This window comes from Crotalus tigris, unplaced genomic scaffold (genome assembly GCF_016545835.1).
Source record: "Crotalus tigris isolate CLP2741 ecotype Arizona unplaced genomic scaffold, ASM1654583v1 scf7180000024383.4638030, whole genome shotgun sequence".
In the NCBI taxonomy this organism is placed as follows: Eukaryota; Metazoa; Chordata; class Lepidosauria; order Squamata; family Viperidae; genus Crotalus; species Crotalus tigris.
The window spans coordinates 4,157,244-4,170,753 of record NW_024100553.1 but is presented as its reverse complement, the minus strand read 5'-3'; the positions used below and the strand labels follow the sequence as shown (position 1 = coordinate 4,170,753).

Sequence of the window (13,510 nt, the reverse complement as noted above, 5' to 3'; positions counted from 1 at the left end):
CCCGCGCCAGCACCCGCGCATGCGCACGGCGCTGGCGACAGCCTGTCTGGTCCCGGGCAGCTTTGCACCTGCCCGGGACTGCCTGCAAACGCCCGAGCCGTTTGCAAAGGCTCGGGACATAACAAGGATGAAGTTGCCATAAGCTGAAAATGAAGCAGGCACATAGGCTTAAATTATTCCCACTGCATACAATACACACGAAATTATGCCCTTAGGCCAGCATGGGAGGAATTGGATATTTAATGGATTCTGCAGAATCCTTCCACTATTTAAGAAAGGGCTACAGGAGAACATTTTAAAATAATCTATTTGGGTTTAAAGGGATCTATAAACTATTCTAAAGGCCTCTAAAGATGAAGAATGACATGCAATTCTCCATAATTCCAAACCTTTCTATAGTCAATCCATTTTGAAAGACCTAGCACCGTCATTCAGGCATCCTCTGAGCATTAGGTTCATCCTGGTGCCTTCCTTCTCTTCAGGAAGCCATGTGATTTTTTACTGGACTTGTGAAGTTTTTCTTGCAAGTTTCCTTTGGAAGTCAACTGTCCTGTCCTCGGGAACCTCCACTTTCAGTTGAGCATTCTTATCTTATTCTCTCTCCCAATGAGAGGAGGTGGCTGTTTAAGTATGGAAAATGCCCCATAGTAGTATACCCTTGTTGCTATGTTGTAGTGTTCCAATAGCTACAAAACCCTTGCATTTGTGACATATTTGGCTCTACCACTTGTTTCGAAGTACATCCATGACCTAATTACAAGGGAGAACTTCAAAAATCCACCATTATTTTAACCCTTCCATTTTCTGGCTCACACATGAGTTGTCCCACCTCATCTAATTGAAGACTCTAAATCTGTTCTATTATTTTGGAATCCAAATCCTTTTACTTTAGCTTGTGGGGTGTTCAAATTCTATTTCACACGGCAACAATGAAGCAGAATGCCAGCATGGTGTCGTGGTCCGTATTAAGAACCAGATTCTAATTCTTTATGCATGGAAGTTGTCTTCTGTGGCCTTGTGCCAGCCATTCCCTCTTAGCCCCAGCTTTGATTATACCCCCCCCCGCCCTTGCTTTACCATGTGAAGTGTGTGAGTGCAGTGCAAAAATGAATGGACCATCCCCCTGCAACTGTATAATAGAAATGCAAAGAACAATAACAACAGCAGTGGCATTGTAGTTTTTTATCTTACTCACTCACTGGTTAGTATTGATTTACATCAAAAGGCAGATACATTCCCATGGCATCTGCTAGCTCCAATCAACACAAACCATAGGCCAGTAGAAAAGTCTTCTCACAAAATATATTGAATCCCAGGAAATCTCCATAAGATCATATATGGCTTATGGGCTGTCTGCCCTCTTCAATGGAGCTCTGAGGCTGGAACAAGCACTTTAATTTACTTCATGGTAGGACACAACCTCTTTTTAAAAAAATTGAACCCCTAAGACTGATGAGGAACACATCAAACAAAATACTGGCTGGTTTCACACAGTACACTAAGCAATGGTATTTTTTTTTTTAAAAAAACTGTGATTTGTTAATTAAATAGCAATAGCCAGATTGGCATGTAATGCTAAACCATAAACCAAAGTTTACAATGATTCAGACTTTATATTACCTCAAAACCAACCGAAAACATTATAGAGGAAATAGAATATTGGAAAAGGAAATTGTTTCCCTAGTAACTGCTCCAGTGTTGCCCCCTTGTAACAGATTATCAGATTATCAGGAAATTCAATCCTTGGCAAAAAACACCCCCCACAATCCATTCAGAAGCTTTGTCTTGCCGATGCCTGCAGTTTTTTCTGATACAGATTCCATTCACTTAGTGTTGTTGAGCAGAATCGTGTGTCTCTGATGAACTGAGAGCCAGCCTTAGGCAACCTGCTGGTTGCTGAGAGTCAACCATTTTGCAGGAGTGCCCGTCACACCTGTCTTTCTGCCTGCAAGCTGCTGTCTCAGGAAAGAGTGTCTCGGCCCAGTGAGAAGCTGCCTGTGAGAATGGAGTCTTCATACAGGGAGCCGACTTGCCGATGGGCCCATCTGGGGCAGACGATTCGGTGAAGTTCGCTTGAGATGCTGTTGCTGAATGTGGTATAGACCCAGGGGTTTGTGCAGCTGTTGAGGCTGGCAACAAGCATCAAGAGGGTGAAAGCTGGGCCTGGAGTAAATAATAGGAATGAACAACTATTGGAGTTACCAACAGAGGTTAAGATCATCAAAGTTTATCTTGCAACATATTCAGTAAAGGCAGATCCATCATCACTGAGTAACTAAAAAATGTGCTTGGGATTAAAAGAACTTCACATGAGAGTTTTTCTCTAGTCAAAAACTGGTCACTCAATCCAGCCCTTGGTTAACTTCAGCTCTTTCCATATGGAAATGTAAGGTAATGTGATGTGATATAAACACAATATAAATAATGCAATGCAATGCAATGCAATGCAATACAATCAAAGTACAGAATAAAAGGCACGATTCACTGCATTTATTTGATGCATGTATTGTTTAATTGGTGCTTAATTCCATGTTCTGCTGAATTAATTCAGATACTTTTGCATGAATATTTGATTGTATTGGATTACAAAATAAGAAGACAACAACTTTAATCCAGGATTAGGGAAGTGGCAGGCAAATTATGAAGGGAGGGCTGGGCAATTGGATCAATATCTCTAGTAGGTAGTCAAATCAGAGAGCAAAGTCTCAGAGGAACCACAAAAATATCAGGGGAGAAAATAACATCACAGACAGACATAGAGACAGACAGACAGACGTTAGCCTCGACATTCCAACAGACCTATGGAGAGGTTCTGAGTATGTTATCTTGACATAGTGTGCTAAGCCTGAATGTTAAAAATATGTTTGGGACTTGCTGGGGTGTAGTAATTAAGGCAATGGATTAGAACTAGATGACTCTAGGTCAGCGTTCCTCTCTTTCTCATTAGGTTGTTACTCAGTGGTGGGATTCAGATATGTGAACAACCAGTTCTCTGTGTGGATGCCGCTTCTGGAAGTCCTTTCTGGGCCTGGGCAACAAAAAATTAGCTACCGGTTCTGCCAAAGTGGTGCGAATCGGCTGAATCCCACCACTGTTGTTACTACTGTAGAAATAAAATGAAGGAATGGATGCATTACTCCAGGGTGGAAAGGAAGGAAGGAAGGAAGGAAGGAAGGAAGGAAGGAAGGAAGGAAGGAAGGAAGGAAGGATGGAAGGAAGGATGGAAGGAAGGAAGGAAGGAAGGAAGGGGAAAGGGAAGGGAAGGAAAGGAAAGGAAAGGAAAGAGCCTCCTGTTCATAAAAACTGTCATGGGAATTAGCAGAAAGAGAAGGGGACCCCCCTCTTTTCCTGTGCTGTTTTATTGGATAAAAGAGCCTTCCTTAATCCAGTATCCTGCAAATGAGTTGGACAAAGTTCCATCATTCCTCCTGATCAACATAGCAAAAGCCACTAGGTTGGGGGAATCTAGGATACAATCTGGTTAAAAAGCTGTTACTGAATGCTGCATAACCTACCTTCAGTAGGTGCTTGAGGATCCCAAACAGCCCACAGTTGTACTAGGAAGAAGGGAGCCCAGCAGAATACATAGGTGAGCACAATGACCAGTGTCATCTTAAGAGTCTTAGCTACAGCGCCAGATATAGGGGAGACCCCTTGTTGGCTCCCCCTGCGAGCCCGGGCTGCTTCTGGCCCCAAACGCAGGCTGCGGTAGACCTCGCAGAAGATCATGCCTTGGCAGGTGGCAATGAAGAAGGTGGGAAGGAGGAAGACCACCAGAGCCATCCAAGTGACATAGGCCCGGGCTCCCCAGGGTTCAGCAAAGGCTGCCCAGCACTCGTGGGCTCCGCTGGGCAGTTCTGTTTTGGAGAAGATGAAAAGCTGTGGGAGGCTGAGAAGGAAAGATGCGATCCATGCCAATAGCACAGGTCGATGCCGTGAGGTTGTCCCTCTACGAAAAGCCAGCATGGGCCGGCAAATGGCACGGTAGCGATCATAGGTCATGGCCAGAATAACATAGGATGAGGCAAACATACCGACCACCTGCAGATAAGTGATGGCACGGCATAAGATGTCTGGGCCTTGGAAGCGATCAGTGATGTCCCAGATGAGCTGAGGGAGCACCTGGAACAGGGCCACTGTCATATCGGCCAGGCAGAGGTGTTGGATGAATCGGTGCATCAGGCTGGCCCGGCGGCCCTGGCGGAACAGAGCTCCAAGCACCAGGGCATTGCTCAGAGTGGCCAGCAGGAAGATGGAAGCCAAAAGGGCTATTTCAGCCTGAGCCAAAGCATCATCACGGTCATCGGATGGAGGGAGTGAAGCGTTGGGAGGGGGTCCCAGAAGCACAGAGGAAGTGTTTGGCATTTGGTCCTGCGAACGTCACAAGAAAAGAAAAGAAAAAAGGTCAGATCTGTCTGTTTTCCCAACTTCCCAACTTCTCCAACCCCGCCAAATGTTGGCTGGGAATTCTGAGATTTGTTGGGTGCATTAGAAAGAAGGTGATTTTTTTTAAAAAAAATAATAAATGTTGTATCCTTCTGTTTTCACTCGTCTTCCACTTTGTTATTTATATATTGTTACAACAGATATATAGATAATCCTCGACTTACAATTATTTGTTTAGTGTCAGTTTGAAGTTACATGGTGCTGAAAAAAGTGCTTAAAATTAGTCCTCACGCTTATGACTGTATCCCTGCAGTCATATGATCAAAAAAAGCACTTGGCAGCCAGCATTTATGATGGTTGTAGCATCCCGGAGTCTCATGATTGCTATTTGTAACTTTCTCAGCTGGTTTCCAACAAGCAAAATCAGTGGGGAAAGCTGTGATCTGCTTAACAACTGTGGTAATTTGCATAACGAACCAAAGCAAAAAGGGTCATAAAATTAGGTGTGGTTGACTTAATGACTGCCTCGCTTAGTGACAGAAGTTCTGGTCCTAATTGTGGTTATAAGTTGAGGACTCCTTCTACCATCCTCTGCTTTTAAAAAGTCTGTGTATGGTAATGTTTTACAGAAAGGGCTGAGTATAGGAAATCCTTTATCTTACAGTTATGGTTACTTATTGGAGGCACCTTGACTGAGGTGTCTGCATCTTCCTGGGCATCTTTTCAGATTAGCTGGAACCCTGAGACTTAATTGCCTTTAAAATAAATTTGGTTTTCAGATTTTGAGCCAACATCTGTAACTGTATTTTGGTGCAGGTATACTGGTCTTCCAAAGCAAAGAGCTAAATTTGGTTTATATTAGCCATTTGTATCACTATAGTAAATAAGTAAATGCAACAGATAAAATTGTCGGGGTGGGGGGAAGGAATTCAGATTTTTTTTCCCAAGCCATGGTACCTGCTAATGAGAAAAAAAAAATTCTCAGAACCTCTGATCAAGAGGGGAGGCTACAATGACTGAAAATTGGCAGTGTTAAGTGAACCTTTTCTTTTTCTCCTTTCTGCCTTTAGTCTCTCGCAAAATCTCATCAATTTTTTTTACAGAATTGTAGCATTATACACAACACCGTTTGAAAAACCCTGAATTAAGCTGTTTCCTTGAAGTCTCACTGCTCTTCTTCAAAAGCATCATATCTCCAAGTTGGCAGAAGGTAGATAGGAATCTACTATAGCATTTGGTACATTTCTAACAGTTGAATCTTTTAACAACAGTAACAGCATGATCCCTCCACCCATCCTGAATAAATCTGCCAAAATGAAGAAAATGACATGGAGCAGAACTGGATAAATCGGAGTACATGTTGTGCTGGAAGCCTATAAACTCCATTCATTTTTGGTCCACAATAATTTTGGGTTACGGTACTTTGTGAGGATTGAAAAAGAGCAGAAGGAAACTCAGAATAACAGAGTTGGAAGAGTTCTTAGAGGTCTTCTAGTCCAGCCCCCTAGTCAAGGAGGAAACACTATACCATTTCAGACAAATTGTTATCCAATCTCGTCTTTAAAATCTCCAGTGTTGGAACACCCACAACTTCTGGAGGCAAGTGATTAGTTGTTCTTAATTAGTCACTTAATGCTAATTTAAGTCAGCATTTGAGAAAGGGTACAGGAAGGAAACAGACAGGCAGAGAGCAACATTTAAAGTCCAGGTTTAAGTTTGCTGCCTTGATGTTAGATTTTCCATGCTCAAACCCTTACCTTGTCATTCATAATTGGAGCATCAGCCGGCAAGTGGCTTCAACCAATAAACCTTACTCTGCCAGTTGGTAGTTTGCTTGCAGATCGCACTCAGGGCAAAAGAGAGGAACCGGCCTGCTCAGAGAGGTGAGGAAGAAATCTGAAGGAAACCAGGAATTCTTTCCTGGATCTTTCTGAAGAAATTGCTTCACCTTTTTCTCAATGCGATATAGTAAAATGTAGAGCTTTCAGTAACCACAATCAAGGAGGAAGGACCCGGGAAAGAAGGGGGTGGGAATAAGAGAATTAATTACACTGACTTTTCCCCACCCTCTGGCAATACTGCTGGTAGAAGTTAACTTGCTGACTTGGCTGGATGCCAAACACACTGGCTTTGCACAGCCTTTCTCAAGAGTGAATGAAAACTTTCAGGGAGGAGGAGGGGGAGGAGAGGAGGAGAAAGTAGCAGTAGTTCAGGGTAGGTATTAATAGTTCTCCTCTCCTCCACTGTATTCCCCCCAATTCTAGATCTTTCAGTTTTCAAATTAAGAACGAGTTAACCTGCAGCATCATGATTTATATAATACACTCCAGCTCTTGAAATAAAGGTGTCCTCTGTTCCAGATGCTTCAATTGGTAGACTCCTTCCCATGGCAAGACCTGCACCGTTTATTAACCTACAACTTGCATGGGCATGGATTAGGTCATCACTTCTGATGGATTGTTTGCTTAACTCAGCATAAGAGAATTTCATAGGTAATACACCACCCTTTCCCACCCCCACCCATTACCTTCAGTATCTGCTGTGCAACTGTTTAAAAATATAGAAGTAAAAGAAGAGAAAAACAAATCACCAAGGCATTGTTGGTCTAGTTAGATCCCCAAAGCCTTGAGTTATTAAAGCACTTTTTCTTTCCTCATTTAGCTATACATCATCAGACAAGACAACATGAGGCAGAGAGATCTTAATATTGCACCTGGCCTAAAATCTCACCTCCAGTTACTTTTGCCAAATGCAGATTCCTGTACTCATGCCAATTTGCTTTTTGAGTTGGAAATACAAAGCAAAGTTATGTGGGTGCTTTCATTGCTGGTTTAGGGTTTTATTTGTGAAGGTGAACCTCAAATCACGAAATACAACACATCAAAGTCCTTCTGTCCAGCCCAAACGCAAGGCTGTGCTAGAATATGTTTCCCAAAAATAAGATCTACCCCAAAAATAAGCTCTACCTTGAGTTTCAGGGTAGGCCTAATATAAGCCTTACCCTGAAAATAAGCCCTACTTAACAGCCTGCGCAGCTGGCCACCTACCCATTCTGTCTGGTTGCTGCACATGAGGTGAGGTGTGCCTTGCCACAGGGCCCCTGCAGCCAGGCCTCCCACATCTCGACACCCATCATGCTTTGTCGCGGTGGCATCAACAACCCCATCAAGGAGCCTGGCCACTGCCCCTGTTCTTGAAGGCCTCTGCCGGTGAAATGAAGGCTGTGGGTGACATGTGCAAGTGGTGGCAAGCGGCCGCAGAATAAGTGGGCTGGTGGTGTGACAGGTGTCTGGACACAGCCTGGCTACAGAGGTCTTGAGGTAGCGTGACCTACCCTGAAAATAAGACCTAGTGCCTCTTTTGGAGGCAAAAAAAAAATAAGACCATATCTTATTTTTGGGGAAATATGGTAGATGGTTCTTTAGTTACAAAAGTTCATTTAGTAACCATTCAAAGTTATAATGGCAAAAAATGACTTACGACTGTTTTTCACATGATTGTTGCAGTATCCACCTGTGGATCCCCTTTTGCAACCTTCTGACAAGCAAAGTGGGGAAGCCAGATTCACTTAATAACCATATTACTAACTTAATGATTGAATTAACAACTGTGGCATGGCTGTAAAATGGGGCAAAACACACAACAAATATCTCAAAAACAGAAATGTAGGGGTCAGTTGTGGTCATAGGTTGAGGACTACCTATATAATTGTGTGAAAATAATCACAAAATTATCATAAGAAACTCCCTTCAGTCCTCAAAACTATCCATGACTGACTGGGGCAGGAAACTATGTTATAATCAAAATTAATACAGTATATTGTTATATAAAATATTATAAGATTGCTAAAAACACACATCTGCTAAACAATCAGATGACAAATACAGAAACCAATTACCCTTGCAAGAGTTATAAAACAAAGAAACCATTTGCCCACACTTCCTCAAATCCACAAATAAGCTTCCCAGACAAAATTTACACAACAAAGAAGGAAGCCTACAGATACAAGGAAGGACAATTAGGGCTAAGCCACAAACATAAGGACAATTAGGGCTAACCTTTGGGCAGAATCATACACCAAAATGAACACGTACACATCCACACTGTACAAACTCCACACAAAAGACCAGTCCCCTATAAAACAATTCCTTTGTACCCCATCTTTTCTGCAGCTATCTCCAGGAGTGAGCCCACTCCCCCCCCCTTTTTTTTTTTTTTGCTTTTGAGATTAAACGAATTGCCTCCTTTTTACAGCTCAGTGCCTTGTGTCTTATTTGCAGAACCGGACTTAGATTGAAACCTGAAATTCTTCTAACAGTTGGACAGGGTCGAAGGAGCGGGGCTTAAGTAAGCCGTTATTATCTTTTCCATCTTAGCATTAGTTTGTAATGTACAACATTGCAAAGAATGTTGAATGCATCAAAGCTCTTTATAGACCAGCTTTGCCCAGTCTGGTACTATCATATCTATTGGAAGATACTCTAAAATTAGCACCCACAACTTATCTGATCCAGACAGTGCTTTTATTATTATTAGTCTTGTTGGTAATTTATATTGTGAGAAATTCTGTTGAAAGCAGAAAGACTAAGTCTTCTAATAAGAGGAACTTTCAAATAATGACATCTACAGCAGAATAGATTCTAGAATTCAAGGCCCTCCAGTTATTCTCAGAATGTCTCTCCATTAATTAACAACTGACTGGGATTGCCTGGAACTTGAGTCCAACAATAGATAAGAGACCTAGAGATTCAGTACCCCACAGACATAGTGGAAACATTTATTTTTTCAAAGGATAGATAAAAAATGGAAGACAAGCCACTTGAAATACAGTTTGGCCAATATAATCTTCATCTGTACCATGCCACTATTTTCTTAGCATATTATACAAACTAAGTAATAGTGTTTTTTTAAATCTAGGTTGGGGGTTTATTGCATTGTGTGAACTTAACTAAAGTTTATTTTCTAAGATATTTATTTTACATGTGTTCTGAGGAAAGAATTATTTGACACTGATAAGGAGAAACATTTTTTTTTTAATCAAGATCCATGCACTTACAAACCTCATGTAACAGGTAGAAATTCTACTGAGGAAGCTCTTTTGATTATTTCTCTCTGTTCTAGACTGGTAGATTTCCTTATTCATCCACACAGGCACTAGGTAATAAACGCAAGAAGTTCTGCCAGGAGAGAAAAAGTATTTTTATTCGCATCTGATGTTTCTATCAATTTTTTCCTGGCAGAATTCCCATCAAATCAGACAGAACACGTGTTTTCATATCACCATATCTTTAGTGGGAGAAATGTCATTATTGAATGTAAGACACCTAGGAACCTAGCCAGGATAGTTGAAATATTTCTGGAACTTTCATCGCATGCTGAACGTGCCCCCAGGTTCTCTGTGGGTTCACCCTGAGTTCTTGATTCCAACTGGGTAGATGCTGGGGGAGGAGTGGAGTAGGCAGCCAGCCAGCCAGTGTGCATGTTCCCTCTTTATCTGAAGAACATAAATGCTGCAAATGATAGTTCAGGCCAACTAGCAGAAGGAGCCCATTCAGGAAATTGGACAGCTAGCCAACCAGTTCCAACTCTTCAGTTCTTAACCTGTAATACGCCAAAGTTCCTTCTGCCTTGTCTAATTTATATGACTTCATAAGGATTGGGGTTTGTTTGGGGGTTTTTTTTTTGCAATTTTCAGAAGTTTATTTGACTTACTTTTCTATACGTGAGGTAGCAGGAAATTCAAAATATAGTAGTATCAAAGCTGAACGGGCTTAGCATGCTTTTTAAAACAAAGAAAAAACCTGCAGATTTTCCAAATCGAAGCTTCTAGTTTTGCCCACTTTGAACATCTGACCCCCATCTGCTAGGGGTATCAAAAGGTTGCCTACTTGTTTGCTAAATAGCAGTAAATAGAATTAATTCCTTACCAATCTTCTTTTTCCAGAAGTATCAAATGATATTGCAAAAAAAGAAAAAAAGAAAAAAACCCCCAGGAACAAGGAAATCAGCTTCTCCAGATACCATCCTGGTTTAATCTAGTTTTGCCTCCCCAAAAGCTGAATTAATTAATTGCTGCTTTCAAAAGGAGGGGTGGGGATAATAACTAGTCTGGATTCTATTGTTTATAGTTGGGGGTACCTATGCCGGCATAAATGTAATTGGTCCTTCTTATTTGTAACATTGTAGGTCCTTTAGTAATGGTAATGATCCCCACTAGGGGGAGCCAGATGCTTCAGATCAGTGTTTCTCAAATCTGACAACTTTTAAGAGGTGTGATCTTCAATTCCCATAATGCACCAGCCAGGTAATGTTGGGAATTCAAATCCACATATTTTAAAATTTCCAAGTTTGGGAAACACTGCTTTAGATGCCCCCCCCTCTCTCCCTCCCTCCCTCTCTCTCTCTCCTTTGAATGTAAAACACTTGCACAAGTCCAAAATGCGTTTTGACAATAGTTCATCCCTTCCTCTCCAGTCCCAAACCACATTAAGGAGAATAATTGGAGGTATTATCCCACTGACTGCTGGTGTTTGAGGGTAGGAAAAACAAGTCCAAGGGACTCCAATAATTCCTGCCCTTAATATGCCTTGCACTTTGTAAATAAGGACAGCTCATTTGCCCATTTGAAGAGGATTTGGATTGCCAGTGGAGGTAGAAAATTATATAGCAGATTTTGAGCTATGAGTGTTAGAAACAGTGCACAGTCCACATGTGCTTTTCTGCTTAATTGTGACAAGGAACAGGAAACTTTATTCAGTGAAAAGACATAGAGTATACCATAGATTAGGGATCCCCAACCTGTGGGCCATGGCCCATTATTGGGCCACGGCATATTGGCCACTGGCCATGTGAGTGGCTGGTTGGTGCGTGTGTGTGTGTGTGCAGTATGCACAGCCCCACTCGTGTGAGCGTTGTTAGGGGCATTCACAGCCCTATACTCTCGAACATCATTGCGGATGTTTACGGCCCCAATCATGCGAGCACTCACGACCCCACTCTCGCGAGCTTCACAATGAGCGTTGTGGGCATTTGCAACCCCACTCACGTGAGGAAAGGGTGTTTGTATGCACGCGTGCACGCATGCATACATTTACCCCTCCCACAAAACCATCCCTTCTTTCCCCCCTCCCCCCCAAAAGGTTGGGGAACTCTGCCATAGATGCAGCTGCAAACCTATAAACACTGCCATCTACTGGTATAGTCGTTGTACAAAATACATGAACACTGTATTCCAACACTGAAACTCTATTGCAGTGATGGCGAACCTTTTAGAGAACGAATGCCCCAAAACCACCCCTCCCCCACCCTGCCCCCTGCCCCTGCTTCGCTCCCTGCCCCGCCCCCTGTCCTCAGGGCCACCCACCACCTCCACGGCCCACCGCAGGTCGTCTAGGCGGCCCAGCAGCACCATGGCAGCCATGCCCTCTGCCCGCGCCCCACAGCATCATCTGTGCATGACGGGGTATGAAGGCAGATTCTTGCCCGGCTGCCATGTCCTTGGCTGCACTGTTCTACATGGGCTGCACCCGGGAGCAACTCTCCTCTGGGGGGGGGGTTACTGGTGAGGGGGTTGTGGGAGGAGGCAGGGCTGGGGCGACGGTGTGCATGCGTGCCCACAGAGAGGACTCTGAGTGCTGCCTCTGGCAGGCGTGCCATAGGTTTGCCACCACTGCTCTATTGCATTTATAAGAATGCCTTGAAGATCAACAGGAAAGCAATATACATATATACATCTTACTATTATGGGTAACTACAAGAGATTTTTTCCTCTTTACAGCATATGGAATCCATCTTGCTTCCCATATTCACTGATACTTGTGGGTTGGAACCTTGAAGATTATAGGAGACAGGTTTTGGATGGGATAGGAGAGTTTCCATTTTTTTCCATGGGATCCTCATTGTAAGCACAGTTTTGACTTCTACAAGGAAGCCTTCCACATTTTTGCTGCAGCCTCCTCTTTTCCCACCTGAATTAACTTCCAGATTATCTGCTTATGGAAGAAAACAGTGCAAGAAAAAGAATCAGGAAAATTGGGGTAGTGGGGGCAAAAATTGTAAAGAGAATAATATTGAAAAGGCACCACCTTGCCTTACCTTGCAAATATACCATTTCTGACATTATTGAATAATGGGACAAACATGTTGGGATCAAAGCATGTGCCTCCCACCCTGCAGTTTTACCTTTAGTTGCAATACAGAAATGTAGATAGCAGTACTGCAGGCAACTTTAGCTGACTATGTTCAGCAGGTCAGCGGTTCAAATCTCACCGGCTCAAGGTTGACTCAGCCTTCCATCCTTCCGGGATAGGTAAAATGAGGACCCAGATTGTTGGGAGCAATGTAAATATATATATACATTGCTTACTGGTGTACACCGCTTAGAGAGTGCTTGCACTTAAAGCGGTATATAAGTCTCATAAATAAAATAAAATAAAATAAATAAAATAAGCTAAGAGAGACTTTTAGCCTTCAGACAAGATCTGTAGATTTCAGGAGTCTGCCTAGGTCTTGGAGACCTGGCCGCTAACTATTGTCAGCTTCACCGATCACCTGGAATCGCCATTAAAACTGTTTCCTCATTTTTTAGCTCTTTTAATCTTTCATTCATCTCACTTGCTGCATGCTGGTTGCCCTGTGAGATTGCTCATTTCCCATATTATCCACAATACAAAGCATTGAGAGAGAGAGAGAGAGAGAAAGAGAGAGAGAGAGAGAGAGAGAGAGAGAGAGAGAGAGTGCTATAACTTGAACTACACATCCCAACTCATTAATGATGAGGGGGGAGAATTTGATTGGCCTTAATTGATTCTTATCTTGTTCACGGAGAATGGCTCTGCTTGAATTTTCTATTATCTTGTCCTCAGTGGTATGGCTTCAGGGAAGGGGACCTCCAGTCAAATTCCATTGGCTTAAGACAGATGTTTTGGGGTCAATTTTCCTAACCCTATTGTATCCCTTCCCCTGATCCTTATGCCTGGATTTAGGTATACTTTTAACCTATGCAATGGTGAGAGCTTGGAAGTCGGTTGATTCCCCTTGAGTTAGTAAATAGAAAAGGATGTTTCCAAAGTTGTTTGTTTTAATTAGATAATTGTGACAGCATGGTGCCAGACTCAGTAGACTC

At 42.6% G+C, this 13,510-nt stretch overlaps 1 protein-coding gene across 1 annotated transcript; it reads right to left on the bottom strand.

Annotated features, from left to right (window-relative positions):
- Positions 1–1,463: 1,463 nt before the first annotated feature.
- AVPR2 (arginine vasopressin receptor 2) lies at positions 1,464–6,395 on the bottom strand. The gene is made up of 3 exons (XM_039328692.1): positions 6,144–6,395; positions 3,516–4,371; positions 1,464–2,163 (listed from the first exon to the last, which is right to left on the bottom strand). The coding sequence occupies exons 1-3, from the start codon at positions 6,153–6,155 to the stop codon at positions 1,961–1,963; spliced, it is 1,071 nt and encodes a 356-aa protein (XP_039184626.1). The 5' UTR covers positions 6,156–6,395; the 3' UTR covers positions 1,464–1,960.
- Between the last annotated feature and the right edge of the window lie 7,115 nt (positions 6,396–13,510).